We start from the raw sequence: 22,360 nt of genomic DNA, 5'->3' as shown, positions 1-22,360 counted from the left end.
TATATACCAAGTGTCACGGGCCCAAATCCTTACATTGGGTAGCGGCACCTGCTCGCCCGTGCGGCGCCTGCAGTTTCCCTCGCTGCAGGCCAGCCTGATTCCTTTCCCAGGATTCCCAAGCACGATCCTGTGCCTGTTGGTGGGGCTCGCCCCAACTTGTGCCGCCCGTAAGATGTCTAGGCCCTTGGCCCTAGACATGTCGTGGCGCTTCATCTTAGGATCACAATCCATGCGCGCCCTGGGGGATTGGCTTAGGACATGTCTTGTCCCTCGCCTAAGACTGAGCATCGCTCCCGCATGCATAGCCCAATCCTCAAGCTTGACACTCGCCTAGTGCATCTGCGACTAGCTCGTGTCTTGCCCGAGTAAGGCAACCTTTAGCCCTTGGCCATTGTCATGCGCGTCTTTCATGCTATGCCCATACATTGCCCTCGCGATATATATATATATATACTATACTATACTATATTATACTATATATACATCTTATATATAATATATTAGATGTATATATAGCTTATCGAATATAGCTTATTATATATATATATATATATATATATATATATATATATAGTGGACTACTTCATTTGTTTGTACTTAATGGGATCTAAATCTGAATGGTCTAGATCTTAGCCCATTAAGTACATTTTTTTTTCACTTTTAAAACATTTGAATAGGTCAGACCTATAACCTAGTCTTATTGCCTGTTTGGTCAATTTTTTAAAATCAGCTTATTTTGAGAAATATTTTTCTCAAAATAAAAATATTTTTCTCAACATTATTTTTTAAAAAAGTACTTTTGGTGAAAAATAGTTTGTATTTGATTATTTAGTACTTTTGAGCATTAATTAGTGTTTGACCAAACTTTTAAAAAGTGCTTCTAATACGTGTATTTTTCTCAAAAATACTTATAAGGAGAAGTTACTTTTTTTTGTTTATCAAAAACTGATTATGTTTTCACTCAAAAGTATTTTTTTTTCCTTCTAAAAGTTGGGTCAAACGCCTTAACTTTGGAAAAAAATAGCTTATGTTTCTGGAGCGGCTAAAAGTAAAAAAAGCCCGAAAAAATTATAACAATGTTATATAGTTTAAACAAGAAAAGAATTTATATAAGGTAAAATTCTGATTTTAAATTTCTGAATATTACAAATTCATACATAGTTTTCAAAATTACGTAAGTATATATTATTTGCTTATCATGGGATGAGCTAAATGATGTACTATATAGTATGAAGTTGGAAAAAGAAGTAAAAATATGACCATATTCAAGAAGTTATAGATAATATAGATATCAATATTATTAGTCGGTTAACCTATTTTTTATATGTATTAAATATGGACAGATTATATATTTTTTTATTTTTGCTTAACCCATACCCGTCCCTTTGGCGCCACTTGTCAAAAGCATCAACACCGCTTGACTATAATAATTAGAGAAAATATGATTTTCTACCTCAACCACTTACCCATATTTAATACATGAAACAAACTTGAAGAAGCTACCTCTACCACAATCCAAAAGAATAGTAGGGCTCTTTTGACTCTACTTTCTAACTTTGATCATATCAAGAACGACAAAAGAAGTTTCGATGGCAATATGAATCTTGGCCCTGTAAATAGAAATTGTAGGAATTTGAGAACCCTTTTTCATTGGAATACCGATCCTTAAATCAGATGAGAAACTGAGTAAAAGTGTTTGCTGCTCCTTGATCGCTAACTGAAAATAAGAAAGACGGCCTTTGAAAAAATTAAAAATGGCATATCTTGAAAACAATAATGTGGTAAGTTTTTTTTTTTGCTTCCTCTTCTCGGTCATCTAACAGTGTATCATGTAGTTCATTATAAAAATGATAATTTTGTATCAAATTTATTTATATTCAGGACTATGGTTTGCGATAATATAATGAATGTTATTGATAATGGTATTGTTGGGTATTTGTGATAGTTTTTAGAATTTGTGGGTATAAGTCATGTTTCATATTTTTCCAAACCAAACTTCACCCAAAACAGATGTCCAAACACATTTTCATCTTCAAACTAAACTTCACCCAAATCAGAATTTTCAGAATAAATTTGGGAATCTATGGCCAAACGCTGGCTTAATGTGCAGTCAATAACTTATAAACGAAAATCTTAATGTGCAGTCACCATGTAATCCGTAAAAGGTGGCCTTATTTTTAGGTTTTTTATTTGTGAGCCTTGTTGACACATTTGGAGTCTTTTATTTAAGGCCTTGTTGGCCAAATAAATGGCCTTGTATTTTGAGAGGATGTGATCAATTATTGGCCAAGCATTTCTTTCTTGTTTTCCTATATAATGAGGACTCTGTACTCATTTGAAAATACACCAACAAGACTTGTCTTCAATTTTTGTTTCTTTCTTTCCTCCTTTATTAAGAGTGTTTTGTGTGAGAGTTTAGTGTTGGGCTTGTGTGAACCCTTTCTTTGGAGTGATCTTGTGAGGTTATTCTCTTAGGGTATTTGGGATGAATTAGAGTGTTTACTCTAATTTTGTACTCTCTTTTGTACTATTATTGTTATAGTAAATTGCTTCTTTCCGCTTGTGGACGTAGGTCACTTTGACCGAACCACGTTAAATTTGTGTCTTCTTTATCTACTTTAATTGTCGTTATTATCAACTTCCATTGTCTTTGTTATTGCCATTATACCGTTGTTTGGCTATATTTCGCACTACCCAGATTTCCGATCCTAGCATAATGTGCTACATTCCAATAGCATAATCAAAGTCAATAGAGCAGTATTCTGTTTGATATTTCCATACAAAATTAATACAAGCACCAAAAAAGCCCAAAAATCCAATAACTTTTTCACCCAAATAGCTGTAGCAGAATAAGGAGAGAGGGGAGTTACAATGCACCATAATTTATTACAAAATGCTAACTTTATAAAAAATACAATGTGTGAAAAGTAAAGAGACGAACCAAAGCGTATGCATGCTTCAATTCAGCATATTTTCATGTTATCAACCTTTTACCATTCTTTCACAAAAATTTCAAGAAGAAAAAAACTTTAGCACGCTTTCTCCTTTCCCCGAATAACCCCTAAAAAGAAAGATATGAAGAGACACAACATCTTATCAAAGTTGTAAATTTTTTATAGCAAACATGCATGTACAGAGCAAATAATAATCTCTGTAAAAAGTAAATTAACCAACAAAAGCTGCTACATTCTTCGCTAAAGCAAATTTCCCATATTTTAAAGAAGAAATAACGATTACAACTTTTCCTAAAATAACACAAAATAAACAAGAAATATCCAAGGAAAAGCTTTAATCACAGCGAATACAGAGGCTTTAAACCAAGCAAGAGATTCAAAGAATAAAAATAATGGAGCAACACTTAGCAGAGCTCAGAAATAAAGTGAAGGCCAACGATTAATTCGAACCAAAGTAAAGAAACTATGTTGAAAAAGTAAATGCGTCAAAGAAGAGGGAGCAAAGAGGCAAAAAATTAAAAAGAGGAAGGAGGAAATGAAAGAATAAAAATGATTTGAAGAAATTTCTTCCTTTTGTATTCTGTAAATCTGTGTATTACTGCTGTATATTACTAGGATTTTATACAAATAGGAAGGTATCTAGGGTTGCATACTATGTTACCAAGTGACAATGTCCTATTAGCTAGTACAAAATTGTACATAAAATAAATACATGGATGGGTCAAATAATTAAATACAGAGCTACCATATGTTGTGCACTGTGTGAATAATAGAGCTGAAAAATGCAAGCCCATAAGTGGGCTGGGGCAACCAGTCAAGCAGGCCCAATGCATTTTGCATGGATGGCCCAATAAACAGGCCCATAACTGATGGCCTCATATGTGTGTGTGCTCGGATCTGATAAATCAAATCTTAATCAGACCTTTCATCTTCTCAAACACCCCCATTTCATCTTCTTTCATCTTCTTCGACTCCAACACCCCCTTCAAGTTGGAGAGGGTCGAAAATACACCCAACTTGCCCAAAATACTATGATGAAGAGGTCATGTGAGTGGTTTTGTGAAGAGATCTGCCAACTGGGCAGAAGATCGAACAAATGATAACGAAATCAACCCAGCTAGGTATTGTTCGCGCACAAAATCACAGTCGATTTCAACATGCTTCGTCTATTCGTGAAAAACGGGGTTTTATGCTATGTGAATTGTTGCTTGGCTGTCGGAGTGAAGAGTGACTGGAAGGTCAATAAGAATTGAGAGATCCTCAAAGAGACGAACCAACCATGTAAGCTCAGCAACTACGCGTCGCATAGATCTGTATTCTGCCTCTGCCGAACTGAGTGAGATGGAAGTTTGCTTCTTGGATTTCCAAGAGATCGGAGAGGTACTAAGGGAAATGTATAAACCACTCACCTATTTCCTTGAGTCCGGGCAGGTGGCCCAATCGGAGTCACAAAAGGCTAGGATCTTCAATGAGGAGGAAGAAGACATAAAAAGCCCAAGCCCAGGATCTTTGAGCAAATAGCGAAGCACACAAAATGCTGCTTCTAGGTGTGGCTATCGTGGGTTCTGCATGTACTGGCTGAGGTGATGGACAGTGAAGGATAAGTCTGGGCGGGTGTGAGTGAGGTAGTTGAGTTTGCCAAGTAGATGGCGATACAAGGTGGGATCCTTCATTGGTTCCCCTGTGTGAGTAGACAAACGAGTAGATGGATCGAGTGGAGAAGAAACATACGACAAATGGAGGGAGTCAAATTCACGAAGAAGGTCTAAAATGAATTTGCACTGAGAAAGGATGAGTCCATCTTTTTCTCGGATAACTTCCATCCCTAAAAAAAAATATAAGTCCCCAAGATCTTTAATTTTGAATTCTTGATTGAGAACTTCTTACAATGCATATAATTCTGCATTGTCATTTCCTGTCAAGAGTATATCATCTACATAGATAGCCACTATAGAAATGGAAGAATCTGACCTTTTAAAGAACAAAGAATAGTGGTTTAATGAGTGAGTGAATCCCTTAAAGTTCAAAGCAGTGGTAAGTTTAGCATACCACTATCGAGATGCTTGTCGTAGCCCATAAATTAATTTCTTTAACTTGTATGCATGAGTAGGTGAAAGAGGTGCAACCCTAGGTGGGAATTTCATGTACACTTCTTCATTTAGATCTCCATGTAGGAAAGCGTTATTTACATCAAGCTGGTATAAACCCCATCCTTTCTTTACTGTAGTGGCCAGTATGCATCTGATTGTGGTCATCTTTACCACAGGTGAAAAAGTTTCATTGAAGTCTATTCCCTCTTTCTGTATGTCTCCTCTAATGACCAATCTTGCCTTTAATCTTTCTACACTGCCATTTGAATGTTGTTTAACCTTATACACCCATTTGCATGGTAAAGATTTCCTTCCATGTGGTAACTCAACTATTTCCCAAGTCTTATTAAGTTCAAGTGCCTCAATCTTTTTGTCCATTACTTCTTGCCACCCTGGGTGATGTGTTGCTTGTAAATAGTTGGTAGGTTCTTGTAGATTGGACAATGTGTTTAGCATATGTTGATTTGTAGAAGATAGTCCACTGAAAGATATACAAGTAGGTGTAACAGGTATGAGAAAGCAAGAGTTGCTAATATTTGTGAGTTGGAGTACATTACAGATATAGTCCTTGAGATAAGCTGGAGTTGTGTGTGGTCTGTTAGACTTCCTAACAAGAACATCCATCATAGGATCAGAATCCAAAGAAGAAAAAACGGGTGTAAATGTATGTGATTGACTAGATGATACTGGAGAATCTGGAGACAACCTAGAAGAAGAGATATAGGGAATATGTGTGCTAGGATGAATTGAAGAAATGGGAGAGGAATAGAGATCAATTGATGATTCAGTAGGATCTTGGGAAGGTTTATTATGAGGTCTGCTAGCAGAAGGTGAAGTTTCAGGAGTTTGGTTACTTACAGTAACTTCAGCAGTGGGTAAAGAAATATAATTAGAAGTATTGGACTTAGTAGAAGCAAATGGAAAGAATTCTTCATGAAATATAATATCTCTGGAAATGAAAGGCTTTAAATTCTTGAGGTTCAAGACTTTGTAACCCTTCTTTCCATGAGGATAACCTAAGAACACACAAGGAGTAGCCCTTGGTACAAACTTAGTTCTATGATTTGAAATAGTGAAAGCAAAACATAAACATCCAAAGCATCTAAGGTTAGAGTAATTTGGCTTGCTTGAAAAAAGAACTTCATAAGGGGTCTTAAGCTTTAAGACACTTGAAGGAAATCTGTTGATCAAATAGGTTGTTGTAAGAAGACAGTCACCCCAGTATGATATAGGTAGGTGTGATTGGTATAACAAGGCTCTGGATGTCTCTAAAAGATGCTTGTGCTTTTTCTCCACAATACCATTTTGTTGTGGTGTGGACACATAAGTGGTTTGTTGAATAATGCCTTGTTACTGAAAAACTTCTGATTGAATGTTCCCACTTCCCAATTCAAAAGCATTATCTGACCTTATAGTTTTCACCTTGCTGTTAAACTGCCTTTCTACCATAGCTAGAAAGCTTTTTAGAATAGTGAATGCATTTGATTTGTTGGTTAGTAGATAGGTCCATGTACCTCTACTGAGATCATCAACAATTGTAAGAAAATACTTAAATCCATCATATCTAGCACTATTATATGGTCCCCAAGTATTCACATGAATTAATTCAAACACTTTCTTGGTAGAACTAGAACTAGAGGGAAAAGGAAGTCTGGATTGCCTTGCCATAGGACAAATAACACATGGAGTGGAGAATTTGGAACACTTGGATATAGAAACTGATGGAACATTTTTCATATTGCTAAGGGGCATATGACCTAATCTGTAGTGCTACAGCTTTTCCTTTACAATTGAATCAGAAAAACTAAAACATGAATGTAAAACATGATTGGAAACAGAATTCTTTCTTGGAATGAAAACTCCTCTAAACTTAGGAAAACTTCTAGACACTGCAGCAGTGTATCTGGATCTGAGAATGTATAGTCCTCCTTCCTATTTACCAATCTCTAGTGGGCTCTTCATTGAAGGGCCCTGCATAAGGAAACATGAAAAGGGAGTGAATAAAACATATTGCTTGAGTTGTCTGCACAACTTGTGCACAGACAAAAGATTATATTTAAAAGATGGAATGTAAAGAACATTTCGCAGAATTAGATTAGACAAAAGAGAAACAGTCTCTGAATGTGTGACTTTAACTTTGTAAGAGTTTGGGAGTTTAACCATGAGAGGTTTAGGTAGGGTTTTCAAATTTATGAAAAAATCTTTGTTGAAAGACGTGTTCTGTTGCTACACTATCCAATATCCAAGATTCATCATTGATTTGAATTGAACAGGCAACATTTTCAAGGAAGTTGGTCATACCAGCACAGCTCATGTTTGCTGCAACATCAGAGGTTCCTGTACTGTTTTGTGCCATTTTTACTTGCTGAAGAAGCTGCGGCAACTCAGCCACAGTTTCCTTGGTAAGGTTCTGAACTCCTATTGCATTTGCTGTTCCTTGTTCATTTTCCTCATTTGAGAGGAAAGTATTATTTGTCTGGGCATCTACCTGAAACTTTTTTTGCCTTGTGAACTTGAAATCAGCTGAAAACCCATGAATCCTATAACATTTGTCCATGCTATGTCCAGGTTTCTTGCAATAGGAACAAGTTCTTGCATTCTTCTTCTTAGATTCAAAACTTGTTTTCTGCATATTAAATCTCATGAAATTTCCTGGATGATTTGTAGTAATGAATGAGGCAGATTCCCCTGAGTATGCAGAGGTAGCATGTATCTCCCTATATTTCTCATCTTGAATCACAAGAGAATATGCATGTCCAATGGAAGGTAAATGTGATGATAATAAAATGTTGCTCTTTACCCCAATAAATATGTCATTCAGTCCCATTAGGAACTGCAGTAGTCTCTCATCTTGGTATGCTTTCAAACTTTTGACTTTTGCCCCACACTCACACTCACACTCACAAACACAAGTGCATCTAGTTCATCCCATAGGCTCTTCATCTTGGTGAAGTAAGTTGATACACTTGAATTTTCTTGCACCACTGAACTTAATTCCTTTTGTAATTGGAATAGCTTTGCTCTATTTGCCTGACCAAATTTGTCTTCCAGGTCACCCCATAAATTCTTTGCACTCTATGAGTAGATCACACTCTCAGCTATATCTTTGGACAAGGAGTTGAGCAGCTATGAAAGTACCACATCATTACATCTAGCCCAGTGTCACGTCCTTAGTAATTAACTAAGTACACGTGCGGCACTTGACAATTTGCTCACGTTCTTGTTATGCTAAGTCAGCCTTACTACACTCAAGATCGCTAAGAGAGTGGTAGAAAGAACACAAGAGAATTGATAATGGAAGCTTTGTATTAGAAAGAACTTGATAATTCTCTCCGAAAGGCATCACCAACCACTCAAAGGCTCCATATCTCGTCACACATGTTGTCTTTGGCTCATCCCCCTCTGCAATGCGAACCTGTTAGTAGCCCTTGCGAAGATCCACCTTGGTAAAATACTTGGCTTGCCCAAGTGCTCGGTAGTCTATGCACAAGCGTAGTGATCCATCCTTCTTCTTCTGGAACAATACTGGTGCGCCGAAAGGTGCCTTTGATGGGAGAATGTGACCAGCATCTAGCAACTCTTTCAATTGTTTCCTAAGCTCCTCTAGCTCGGGCGGTGCCATACGATATGGGGCAAATGCGGGTGGCTTAGCCCCTGGCTCCAACTCAATCTTGTGATCCACCTCTCGTCTAGGCGGCAAGTGCTTAGGCAACTCCTCGGGCATGACATCTTTGTTTTCCTCAAGCAACTTCTCTATGTAAGGTGGTAGTGTTTCTTGAAAACTCTTGTCTTCCTCCAGACTTGCGATGGTTGCCACGAACGTCAGCTCCCCCTTTTTGATCCCCTTTACAACCTGCATAGCTGAGAGTTATGCTTAGCTCTGTCCGTGTGGCATAGGCACTGTAGGTACCATGCAAGCTCCTTCTCGCTCCATAACCAAGAGATGTTGGAGGTAGGAATCGATCAAAGTATGACAATGTCTAAAGAACTCTTGTCCCAATATGATGTCAAAGATATCCATAGCGGTTGCGGTAAAGTTTGTCATACCTTTCCAACTAAGTACTCGTGCGGCACTTGACAATTTGCTCACATTCTTGCTATGCTAAGTCAGCCTTACTACACTCAACATCACTAAGAGAATGGTAGAAAGAACACAAGAGAGTTGTTAAAGGAAGCTTTGTATTAGAGAGAACTTGAATTGTTTGCTTGATGAATTACAAATGAATGGCCTCCTTCATGCCCGCCACACCAGGTTGCACTGCCAAGGAAGCCGCCAAGCTATTCTTTAAGAATGTAGTGAAATATTGGGGCTTACCAAGGCATATTATCAGGATGCTGCTGGCAAGAGCGGCTGTAACAAAAAGAGAAATGCCACCAACAAGGGCCAGGAGGTGCCACCCGAGGTTGTGTCAAACGAAGGGCTTACATCCCAAGAACCATCTGCCACTGAGGCGAGCGAGGATGAAGTAGAGGTCCTGCCTGAGGACGTCTCGCTTGGTAAAGAGTGGGTGATGAAGATGAACGCGGGGATGGACGCCGTGGAGATCTTTGGCCAATGCTTGGGGAAGGTGGAAGGCACCCTTAGTGTTCTTGAGGGGCACACTCTTGAAGAGATTGAGAGCATCCGAAATGACTTGGAGGGACGTACACAGATCGAGATGGAACTAAGGCAAACTATCACTGCCTTAGAGTGCAGACTCATGGAGGCTTTGAGTACTATCGATGCTATGAAGGCAAAGATAGAGTCACTCGAGGAGCATGTTAGTGCTGGCGTGACCGAGGTAGCTAGCAATGTTGTGGTGATGAGGGAGGCCAAGATCGAGGCTCCAAAACCCCCGGTGTTCAAAGGTGTTCGTGATGCGCAAGAAGTGGAAAACTTCCTTTGGCACTTAGAGAACTACTTCAAGCACGACAAAGTGAAGGACGACGAGGCCATGATCAACACTATGGTGTTGTACCTCTCAGAGACTGCCATGCTATGGTGGAGAAGGAAGATGGCCGACGTGGATAAAGGTATATGTACTATTAGCACGTGGGATCAGTTCAAAGCTGAGTTCAAGCGACAGTTCTTTCCAAACAATGTCTTGTACGAGGTAAGGCGCAAACTTAGGGAGTTGAAGCAAACAGGGAGCATACGTGTCTATGTCAAGGAATTCACTACCCTTATGCTTCAAATCCCCAACCTGACCAATGATGACTTGTTGTTCCACTTCATGGACGGGTTGCAAAATTGGGCTAAGCAGGAGTTACAACGCCGGCAAGTCTCAAATATAGACCAAGCCCTAGTGGAGGCCGAATCATTGATGGATTTCAGGCATGACAAGCATGACAAAGGGAAAGTCAAATAATCAAAGTTTAACAATGTCAAAGGTGGGGGAGACCGTGGCAAAGGCAAGGAGATACAACAACAATACTACAAGACTCAAGATTCCAAAAAGCTGAGTGGCCGTCAGGGGTACGCCGAGAAGAAAGCGCAGGCCGAGAAGAAGGGATGTTACATATGCGGAGGGCATCACAGCTTCAGGAATTGTCCCGACCTAAAGAGCCTTAGCGCCATGGTCCGTGAACGGAAGGAGCAGCCGCAAGGAGAGAGTTCGGGAACTGCATAGTTAGGTATGATCGGATTATGCAGTGCTGTCACAAAGCAATCTATCCAACCTACCAAGAATGGAAACCAGTACGTGGATCTCACCATCAACAACAAGCCTGCTCGTGCAATGGTGGATACTGGAGCAACTCATAATTTCGTGACTGAGGCTGCCGCAAAAAGACTAGAATTGAAGCTTGCTCCAACCAACTCCCGCGTCAAGACCGTGAATGCCGAGGTACAAAATGCTCGTGGGGTAGCTAATGGAGTTGGTGTCAAATTGGGAACTTGGAAAGGTATGACAAACTTTACCGTAACCGCTATGGATATCTTTGACATCATATTGGGACAAGAGTTCTTTAGACATTGTCATACTTTGATCGATCCCTACCTCCAACATCTCTTGGTTATGGAGCAAGAAGGAGCTTGCATGGTACCTACAGTGTCTATGCCACACGGACAGAGCCAAGCACAACTCTCAGCTATGCAGGTTGTAAAGGGGATCAAGAAGGGGGAGCCGACATTCGTGGAAACCATCGCAAGTCTGGAGGAAGACAAGAGTTTTCAAGAGACACTACCACCTTGCATAGAGAAGTTTCTTGAGGAAAACAAAGATGTCATGCCCGAGGAGTTGCCTAAGCACTTGCCGCCTAGGCGAGAGGTGGATCACAAGATTGAGTTGGAGCCAGGGGCTAAGCCACCCGCATTTGCCCCATATCGTATGGCACCGCCCGAGCTAGAGGAGCTTAGGAAACAATTGAAAGAGTTGCTAGATGCTGGTCACATTCGCCCATCAAAGGCACCTTTCGGCGCACCAGTATTGTTCCAGAAGAAGAAGGATGGATCACTACGCTTGTGCATAGACTACCGAGAACTTAATAAGGTCACAGTGAAGAATAAGTACCCGATCCCGCTCATTTCTGACTTATTTGATAGACTTGGGCAAGCCAAGTATTTTACCAAGGTGGATCTTCGCAAGGGCTACTACCAAGTTCACATTGCAGAGGGGGATGAGCCAAAGATAACATGTGTGACGAGATATGGAGCCTTTGAGTGGTTGGTGATGCCTTTCGGCTTAACCAATGCACCTGCCATATTTCGCACCCTTATGAATAAGATTTTCCCTCCCTATCTTGATCAGTTCATGGTAGTCTACCTAGACTACATAGTCATCTATAGCAACACCTTGGAAGAGCACATGGAGCACTTAAGGAAGGTTTTCCAAGTCTTGCAGGAGAACGGGTTATACATCAAGAGGGATAAATGTGAGTTTGCACAATCAAAGGTGCACTTCTTAGGCCATGTTATTAGCAATGGCGAGCTACGCATGGACGAGGCTAAGGTACGTGCTATCCAGGGGTGGGAGGCACCTATAAAGGTAACTGAGTTGAGATCCTTCCTTGGCCTTGTTAATTACTATCGTCGGTTCATCTGTGGCTACTCAGCAAAGGTCGCACCATTGACTGAGTTGCTAAAGAAGAACAAGCCATGGGTTTGGACAGAGCATTGTCAAAAGGTGTTTGAAGACCTCAAGGCAGCTGTAACAGAGGAGCTAGTCTTGGCATTACCTGACTTTGCCAAGACATTTGAGGTGCATACAGATGCCTCAGATTTTGCCATTGGGGGTGTCTTGATGCAGGATAAGCATCCCATAGCATTTGAGAGTCGCAAGTTAAATGAGACGGAGCGGCGTTACACAGTGCAAGAGAAGGAGATGACTGCTATTGTGCATTGTCTTCGTACATGGCGACATTATTTGCTTGGGTCAAGGTTCGTGGTCAAGACCGACAATGTAGCTACTAGCTACTTTCAGACGCAGAAGAAGCTCACCCCAAAACAGGCTCGATGGCAGGATTTCTTGGCCGAATTTGATTATGTGCTGGAGTATAAGCCGGGCAAAGGTAATGTTGTAGCCGATGCCTTAAACCGGAAAGCCGAGCTTGCTGCAATCACTTCAACAAGATGGGACATTCGTGAGGCTATAAAAGAAGGCATGCAACACGATCCAGCATCCAAACAACTTATCGAGTTAGCCAACCAGGGCAATACAAGACGTTTTTGGGTCGAAGACGGCCTACTACTTAACACAGGTCAGCGAGTCTACGTGCCTAAGTTTGGAGACATTAGACGGCAGATTATAAGAGAGAGTCATGACACAATGTGTGCTGGTCATCCAGGCCAACGTTGCACTAGGGCCTTGGTTGAGTCAGTCTACTATTGGCCACGCATGCGAGATGACATAGAGTGTTATGTGCAGACTTGTCTTGTCTGTCAACAGGATAGGTTGAGAAACAAAAACCCAGAGGACTTTTGGAGCCACTACCAGTTGCAGAGCGTCTATGGGAGAACGTGACTATGGACTTTATCACTTGCCTACCGAAGTCTGACGGTTATGGTACTATTATGGTGGTCGTGGATAGATTTTCCAAATATGCCACCTTCATGCCCGCCACACCAGGTTGCACTGCCAAGGAAGCCGCCAAGATATTCTTTAAGAATGTGGTGAAGTATTGGGGCTTACCAAGGCATATTATCAGTGATCGAGACCCCCGTTTTACTGGGAACTTTTGGAGAGAATTATTCGACATACTTGGCACGGAACTGCACTTTTCCACTAGTTTTCACCCACAGACAGATGGACAAACGGAACGGGTCAATGCCTTACTAGAATGCTACTTGAGGCATTATGTAAGCGCGCGTCAGAAAGAATGGTTAAGGCTCCTAGATATCGCCCAATTCTCTTATAACTTGCAGCGGAGTGAGTCCACAGGACGGACACCATTTGAGCTAGCCACAGGCCAACAGCCACAAACTCCACATTCATTACCAGCCGCGTTCGAGGGAAAGAGTTTGGGGGCTTATCATATGGCCAAAGGATGGGAGGAGCAGCTTGACACTGCTAAGTCCTACTTGGATAAGCAGCTAAGAAGATGAAGAAGTTTGCAGATCGTAAGCGGCGTCCCGCGGACTATAGAGTTGGGGACATGGTCATGGTGAAGTTTAATCCAAGACAGTTTAAGGCACTACGGGGCATGCATCAGAATCTGATTCACAAGTATGAGGGGCCATTTAAGATAGTCGCCAAGGTAGGCAAGATTTCATACAAGCTTGACATGCCATCATATCTTAAGATCTACCATGTCTTCCATGCCAGCATGCTTAAGCCCTATCATGAAGACAATGATGATCCAAGTAGGGGCCAATCAAGTCGAGCGCCTATTACTATCACCGCCTCGCACGACCGGGAGATTGAGGCTATTATTGATTACCAGGCCAGGCGAAAACAAGGGCAAAAAGCCACCGCAATGTTCCTCATCCATTGGAAGGGGCAATCACCGGAGGAGGCCACATGGGAACGTTTTGAAGATTTATGGCAATTCAAAGATAAGATCCGAGAGTTTATGCAGCAACATTGCGCCGTGGTCGTCGCAACATTAGGTGGGGGAGAGTGTGATGACTCGCCATGTCATCATGCCACATAAGCGCCATTTGGCATATATTAATGCCATGTGGAAGCTTACATTGGAGGAATGCTTGCATTTGTGAGAAGATTCTAGAGAAGTATGGACATTTTCTTTGGAAGATCCTAGATGTTTATGGATTTGCTAGGAAAGTCCTTGGAATCTTCTAGGCTTGTAGAGAATTCTAGAGAAAGCCTTTATCTTGTAAATATTAAGGACTTGTGTAACAATTAATATTTGCACATTAGCCCCTAGGAGACTAGTATATAAAGGAGGTCATTCATTTGTAATTCATCAAGCAAACAATTCAAATTCTCTTTAATACAAAACTTCCTTTAACAATTCTCTTGTGTTCTTTCTACCATTCTCTTAGCGATCTTGAGAATGGAAGCTTTGTTAATGGAAGCTTTGTATTAGAGAGAACTTGAATTGTTTGCTTGAACTCGGCTTTGAACTGATCCCACGTGCTAATAGTACATATACCTTTATCCACGTCGGCCATCTTCCTTCTCCACCATAGCATGGCAGTCTCTGAGAGGTACAACACCGCAGTGTTGATCATGGCCTCGTCGTCCTTCACTTTTCCGTGCTTGAAGTAGTTCTCCAAGTGCAAAAGGAAGTTTTCCACTTCTTGCGCATCACGAACACCTTTGAACACCGGGGGTTTGGGAGCCTCGATCTTGGCCTCCCTCGTCACCACAACATTGCTAGCTGCCTCGGTCACGCCAGCACTAACATGCTCCTCGAGTGACTCTATCTTTGCCTTCATAGCATCGATAGTACTCAAAGCCTCCATGAGTCTGCACTCTAAGGCAGTGATAGTTTGCCTTAGTTCCATCTCAGTCTGTGTACATCCCTCCAAGTCATTTCGGATGCTCTCAATCTCTTCAAGAGTGTGCCCCTCAAGAACACTAAAGGTGCCTTCCACCTTCCCCAAGCGTTGGCCAAAGATCTCCACAGCGTCCATCCCCGCGTTCATCTTCATCACCCACTCTTTACCGAGTGAGACGTCCTCAGGCAGGACCTCTACTTCATCCTCGCTTGCCTCAGTGGCAGATGGTTCTTAGGATGTAAGCCCTTCGTTTGACACAACCTCGGGTGGCACCTCCTGGCCCTTGTTGGTGCCATTTCTCTTTTTGTTACGACCGCTCTTGCCAGCAGCATCCTGGATGACGTTGGCTTGAGTGTTGGTAGCATTAATTTCTCCGTCGTTCGCCATTCCCTTAGTCGCAACCTTTGCTCTGATACCACGTTGTCACGTCCTTAGTAATTAACTAAGTACGCGTGCAGCACTTGACAATTTGCTCACGATCTTATTATGCCAAGTCAGCCTTACTACACTCAAGATCGCTAAAAGAATGGTAGAAAGACCACAAGAGAATTGTTAATGGAAGCTTTGTATTAGAGAGAACTTGAATTGTTTGCTTGATGAATTACAAATGAATGGCCTCCTTTATATACTAGTCTCCTAGGGGCTAGTGTGCAAATATTAATTGTTACACAAGTCCTTAATATTTACAAGATAAGGGCTTTCTCTAGAATTTTCTACAAGCCTAGAAGATTCCAAGGACTTTCCTAGCAAATCCATAAACATCTAGGATCTTCCAAAGGAAATGTCCATACTTCTCTCGAATCTTCTCACAAATGCAAGCATTCCTCCTATGTAAGCTTCCACATGGCATTAATATATGCCAAATGGCGCTTATGTGGCATGATGACATGGCGAGTCATCACACCAGGCTTGCTGGATTGTAGAATCAGCCTTAGTAATAACAAGAGTACCATCAATAAATCCCAGCTTGTTCTTTGCAGGCAAAGCAATGATGACTGCCCTTCTCCAACCCCCATATCCTTTTCCATCAAAGGTTGAGGACACAAAGTTCATCCCTGGATAGTCAGAAGGATGAAGGAAGTAAGTATGAGTAGAGTCAATCACTCCTGCAGCAATGGTGACTGCAAGTGCATGAACATTGGTGGTTGTAGTACCAGAAGCTAACGTATCAACCGATTGTGGTGAAAAACTCATAACAGACAAGCTTAGGAGAAGAAGGAAAGTTAATTTATGAGTGAGAAAGGAGAAATGAGAGCAGAATCAAACCTGCTCTGATACCATAAAAGAATAAAAATGATTTGAAGAAATTTCTTCCTTTTTGTATTATGTAAATCTGTGTATTACTGTTGTATATTACTAGGATTTTATACAAATATGAATGTATCTAGGGTTGCATACTATGTTGCCAAGTGGCAATGTCCTATTAGCTAGTATAAAATTATACATAAAATAAATACATGAATGAGGCAAATAATTAAATACAGAGCTACCATGTGTTGTGCACTGTGTGAATAATAGAGCTGAAAAATGCAGGCCCATAAGTTGGCTGGGGCAAGCAGTCAAGCAGGCCCAATGCATTCTGCATTGATGGCCCAATAAACATGCCCATAACTGATGGCCTCATATGTGTGTGTGTTCGGATATGATAAATCAGATCTTAATCAGACCTTTCATCTTCTCAAATACCCCCCTTTCATCTTCTTTCATCTTCTTCGACTTTAACACCCCCCCTTCAAGAGTTACGTACAACACTGTGCAAATAAGGGTAAATACTTACACACCGACGTAATGATAGTGGCTACAGATATTTAGATACGCAAGTTCACCTTCTAAACCTAAGAGATAAAATGACCTTAGATTGTACATTTTAAGGACAAAAACTGGCATGTCGAAACTTGGGCACAAATGAAAACGACAAACTTGGGCACAAATGAAAATGACAAACTGCACCAACCCGATAATCCGAGTCAAATCGAGAAAAAAAATTCGACTATGGTTTGGTTTGATTTGGTTTGGTGTTGGAAAAAAAAAACCCCGACCATATTTGGTTTGGTTCGGTTTTAACTAAAAAAAGTCAAACTGAAACCAAACCAACCCGACATTATATGTATAGAAGCTTTAAATATATTTAATACATAAAAATATTTATGGTAGTGTAGTTTATAAATATTTCTTAAGCTTTTTCATAGTTTTATCTTTTAACGTATTATTTCAAGCTTGGGCTTATAATTTTTAGATGATCCAATAAGTTTTATAGTCCATAAATGTTAGTAACTCAAATAAATCCTAAACCAAAATCAAATCAATACTAATGCTAATAAAAGACATTCAATTCAATTGTACTATGAATGAAAATAGTGTTAGATATCTATTTTTTACTTTTTTCATGGTTTATATAAAATGTATAACTTATTTTTCTTTCAGTGGTTAGTCATGTAAATAATAGTACTTATTAGTCATAATTTTAAATTATGTTTGTTTTCATTATGTTTTATTAATAATATTTATTTTTTGCGATTTTATTATCTTTATTATTGAATATTTTAGTACAATGTCATGACTTGTCATATTTATGTTATTTTATTGAAAAACGCCTTATATAGTTCTGTCTTACTAGGATTAAAAAAATATTTGGAGCACAAATTTTATGTTTTGTGCTATGAAGACTTTATGAAAAAAACTGAAAAAACCCGAAAACCCGAAAAATCCGAGATTAAAAAACTCGACTTTTATTGGTTTGGTTTGGTATTTAGATTTAATAACCCAATACAATTGGTTTGGTTTGGTAATTAGAAAATTCGAACCAACCCGACCCATGTACACCCCTACTTGCAGCTATAAAATAATTGCTTATGAAAATAAATTTTTTTTAAAAGCATGGTTTATATGGCAATTTGGGTTTTCTTGGGAATTGTAACTTTTTTATATTTCTATGTATGTACGGTGCACGTATGTTCCTGTCAATGATTATAAAACTTATATTAAAATGATAAATTATTTAAGTTTGTTGTTTTATTTTTCTCGATTTAAAGGATCAAAAGACCTAGGTTCTTCTTTCCTTGGACACTAATTTCATTCATATTAGGAATACATTTGTTTGAGTTTTGATATAGAAATATAAATATATAAAAAGTTTTATACATAACTAATCGAATTCATTGTTTACCTTTTTAGCTAGTATATATTAATTATACATTGATTACAAACAGTTATATATATTATGATTAATTATTGTATTTTTAATTTAAACAGAAGGGTAGACAACTATTTAGATTAATTCTTTTAAAAGTCCAAAAGTTACATCTGAATTTAAACTTCATATAAATATGAATTGTCTTGGGAATTAACGTCTGAGTGGGACTACGTTTTAGTGCCTTCCGTAGATGGGAGATTAGAGACCTAACTGGATTGGAATGAAATACAAATAACACATCACGTTTCTGTGTTCGCCCTTCACCCAAACTATCTAAAACTAAAGTAGATAAATTCTAGGACTCTAGATTTACAAAAGTACAAAACGTGGACTCCAAAAATTTGACTCTACCTGTTATTTCATGCCATATTTTATCTATCTTTATTTTTCAGTAAATCCTTACAAAAAATTCTCTTGAGTTTTATTACGTAATGTTTTCCTAAAATAGACAATAAAAGTCATTTGAAAAAAGATGTTCATTCAGTCATTCATGAGTTGGTCATATTGCTTTCAAAAATTAAAATTAACAAGAGTTTTGTTACAATGCGAAACGGACAGAGAAGGAAGTGTATTTCTGTTTGTTTATTCTTTCACCTTTCCTTCATATTTCTTTTCTGAATCAAGCGATTTCTAATTTCTTTGCATTTTACGTTTGCCGTCGTGTTAAAAATTTGAGTCTCACTTTTTTATCCGGTGTAATTGTCCAATTAGGATTTGAGTCTCGCTTTATTTATCCAGTGTAATTGCCATATTACGGTGACATTGGATTTCATATTCAATTATGAATTTAAAAAATTTCATTATTAGTTGAATTTAACGTCACAATAGTAAAGACAAATTAATTACATAAGTTTTACTTTTGTTACCTGTGTGTTTAATCCAAGTAGAATTAGTATGATAATATAATTTTATATTCAATAATGAATTTAAAGAAAATCTATTATTAAGTGGCTTCAAAGTCCTAATATTAGACATTTCTAAAAAGTAAAAAAATTTCTAACACGGGATTATAACTTCTTTGTCAGAGCACAATTGGTCTGTTGCTAAGAGAAAACATAAAAAAACTCATTTAAAAAAAAAATCAGACGAAAAAGCTTGCGAACTTGTTGAAACAAAACTCTAAAGGCATATCTTCCAGTGAAAGATCAAATAGCCCAAAAAAGCAAAGCAAATTATAAAAGAAATCAAGGTAACTTGTTATCTTATGCTTGAAAAAAGAGATATCTCGTGGATATATCTTATGCTTGAAAAAAGAAATCAAGGTAACTTGTTATCAACCAAATATACTTCGACAAAATTGGTTTTCCTCTTAAGTTTTGGTTATTGTAAAGCTAAAGCTTTGTCCAGAGCTAAATCGTAGATCACGACCTAAGAAACGTTTTTAATTCATAAAATCTTGTCAAACGATGCTCATCAGTACTAACAAAGAGAAAACAAACTCAAGATGCAGCGCTAACAATTCATCCAAAAAAATCAAGAACTCAAAGTTATCGTTGGGTATCAATACATAAAAAAAATTACTAAAAATAAAGCAAAATTCTTGGGTAAGATAGTGTTTTACGCTTACAAAAAGGATTGAAAGTGGTAGAGAAGAAATTGACGATATGGGATATGCGAGAACAGAAAAAGCGGCTAATATTGATTTTTTTTTATTTTGGTTAGTGTCAATTAAGAACCGTAATATGACCGTTAATTTGGCTTCTTCTCAAGTGGGGGCTAAATTTTTTTAACATTTGCCATGACATAATATCCACTATAACAAAATTTGTGAATCATGACATTTGCCATGACATAATATACACTATTAGGCTAAGGATTTCTTGCTATAAATAGATGAACTTCTCCTCATTTGTAAACACATCAATTCAAGAGTTTTTCACTCTTGTCTTTCTTTCTCCTCCTTTATTTCATTATAGAGTATTTTGTAAGAGAGTGAGTGTTGGGAAACACTTGTGTAAACCCTTTCTTTGGAGTGATCTTGTGAGGTTATTCTCTTGGGGTATTTGGAACTAATTAGGGTATTTACTCTAATTTTGTACTCTTTTTTGTACTCTTGTTGGTATAGTAAAATTGCCCCTCCGCTTGTGGACGTAGGTCACCTTGACCGAACCACGTTAAATTTGTGTCTTCTTTATCTTCTTTAATTGCCATTATTATCAACTTGCATTGTCTTTGTTATTGTCATTATAACGTTGTTTGGCTAAATTTCGCACTTTCCGGTAACCCGATCCTAACAAAAACTCTAGTTCTCCTTAAGGATATATTTAAAATTACCAAGTTTACCTTAAGGATATATTTAAAATTACCAAACTCCTAAATTTGGGGAAGAACTTTGAATATTATTGAGTTACCTAACAAACTCCTAAATTTGAGGAAGGACTTTGAATATTACAATATTATCCAACATAGTTGAAGATTAATTTAGTTTTTAAAGGATATTTTTGAACATCTAAATTATAGATAGATAGAGAGATATGGATGTAGATAATTAAATAACCAATAAATTCACCACAAACGTACGTGTAGGAGTAAGTAACTATTTCGGAAAGCAGTGGCAAATTGGATTCTGAATGTACAGGGCAGGTAGGCGTGTGCATCCTTAACTTTGATACGCTAATGGCGCAAATTCAACAAGATCTTCTGGTTGATTGGTCCGAACTTCAACATGATCTGCTTGTCTTGATAGCTAGACGTCTAAATTTGATTGAAGACTATCTAAGTTTTGGCACTGTTTGCAAATCCTGGCACGTTGTTGTTGTGGCTACAAAATGCAATTTTAATAGTGATCTACCTAGAGTTCCATGGCTGATGTTAGCCGAAGAAGATCAGGAGGATGATAAAAGTTGCTGTCGAAAATTCTTCAGCCTCTATAACAGCATGATTTTGAAGAAGAGGATTCCGAAAGCCACTGGAAAACGATGTATAGAGTCTATGGGATGGCTTATCACAGTCGGAGAAGATGACGGTGAAATTAGTCTGCTACATCCTTTCTCTGGTGTTGAGATCGAATTGCCGCATCAAAAAGATTATCATGACCACCACTGGATGAGGACCTCTATACGCAAGGCAGTTTTGTCAGCTAGTCCTTCTCATACATCTCACTACGTTCTCATGGTTATTGAGGTGAAGTTCCTTAGATTTTGGAGATCAGGAGATTTGAGATGGACCAAGATTAAGTGGGAAGAAGGGACTCACTTTCCATATTCTGATATTGTGTATTTTAATGGCCACTTTTATGCACTCGATTTTACAGGCCGCATCGTAGTTTGTGATGTTACTGGCCCTGAACCGACTAAAAGTCATGTTGTAGCGCAGCTACCATTCTATCTTGGACAAATTAGAGGTCAGACATACATCCTAGAATCACTAGGATCATTATTTGTAGTTGTGCGAAATGGTTGTCAACTAAGACTCCCCAAAGATGATTTTGATAGGATACCACTGACCTTCATCCAACAAGTTGAGAATGAGGAATACCTAACCTATGGGACACTAGAATTTATAGTTTACCGGGTTGATTTAGCTGCTGGCCAAGGGACCCAAACCAGGGAGTTGGGGGGGACAGCTTTTTTTCTGGGTGCTAGTGCTTCTCTTTCTGTCCAAGCTTCTCAATTTCCAGGAATTAAGCCCAATCATATTTATTTTACTGACGATTTTTTAGAATCATACATCTTCTATGAAGAAGGAGGCGGCCTCGACATGGGGGTCTTCAACTTAGCAGATGGCAGTATCCAGCCTCATTATGAGGGTGTTTCCCTTAGTCGTTTTTGTCCTCCAATTTGGGTCACACCAACTCTCTCTTGATCTTTATTTACTCTATTTGTCGTTGCTTTTTATTTTTTGGCTGATTGACTTATTAAGTTATTTTTTTGTTATGCTATATGTTATTGTTTTGCAATAAAAGTCTGATTGTTTCTTTTTAACAATTACAATCTGACTGAATTGATTGAAGTATCTTTATACTCCCGTTAGTTGTTATACTTTCTTTCTTCCAAGTATGTTGTGTTGGAAAGCGCCCGATCAGTAGTGACCTTATTCTCAAACGTCTTACTGGAACTGTTCAAGATCTAATAGTATTGAAATGCAGTCGCCTTTGCCATTGATATACTAACTGAAAATACAGAAGTAGGTGATGTGACCATCTTCTATTTTTGGGTATAAGATGCTTCTATAACTCTTCTTCAATACAATGTAAAATGAACTGCACACAGAAATAAAATATATATGGACATCCTTGAAGAGA

At 38.8% G+C, this 22,360-nt stretch overlaps 2 protein-coding genes across 2 annotated transcripts; both read left to right on the top strand.

The window, feature by feature from the left end:
* Positions 1–13,561: 13,561 nt before the first annotated feature.
* On the top strand, positions 13,562–14,113 carry LOC138907992 (uncharacterized). Its single transcript, XM_070198619.1, has one exon. It carries the CDS (start codon positions 13,562–13,564, stop codon positions 14,111–14,113), a length of 552 nt encoding a protein of 183 aa, XP_070054720.1.
* A 6,487-nt stretch (positions 14,114–20,600) lies between these two features.
* LOC104119510 (putative F-box protein At5g55150) lies at positions 20,601–22,077 on the top strand. Its single transcript, XM_009631028.4, has one exon. The coding sequence runs from the start codon at positions 20,734–20,736 to the stop codon at positions 21,919–21,921; it is 1,188 nt and encodes a 395-aa protein (XP_009629323.1). The 5' UTR covers positions 20,601–20,733; the 3' UTR covers positions 21,922–22,077.
* The last annotated feature ends 283 nt before the right edge of the window (positions 22,078–22,360 follow it).

This window comes from Nicotiana tomentosiformis, chromosome 3, assembly GCF_000390325.3.
Source record: "Nicotiana tomentosiformis chromosome 3, ASM39032v3, whole genome shotgun sequence".
Taxonomy (NCBI): Eukaryota; Viridiplantae; Streptophyta; class Magnoliopsida; order Solanales; family Solanaceae; genus Nicotiana; species Nicotiana tomentosiformis.
The sequence above is the reverse complement of the archived record's forward strand: the minus strand, read 5'-3'. Positions and strand labels throughout refer to the sequence as shown.

Bases quoted from the DNA above. Each gene is read 5' to 3' on its own strand.
- LOC104119510 (XM_009631028.4), top strand. From the start codon at position 20,734: ATGGCGCAAATTCAACAAGATCTTCTGGTTGATTGGTCCGAACTTCAA.
- LOC138907992 (XM_070198619.1), top strand. From the start codon at position 13,562: ATGAAGAAGTTTGCAGATCGTAAGCGGCGTCCCGCGGACTATAGAGTT.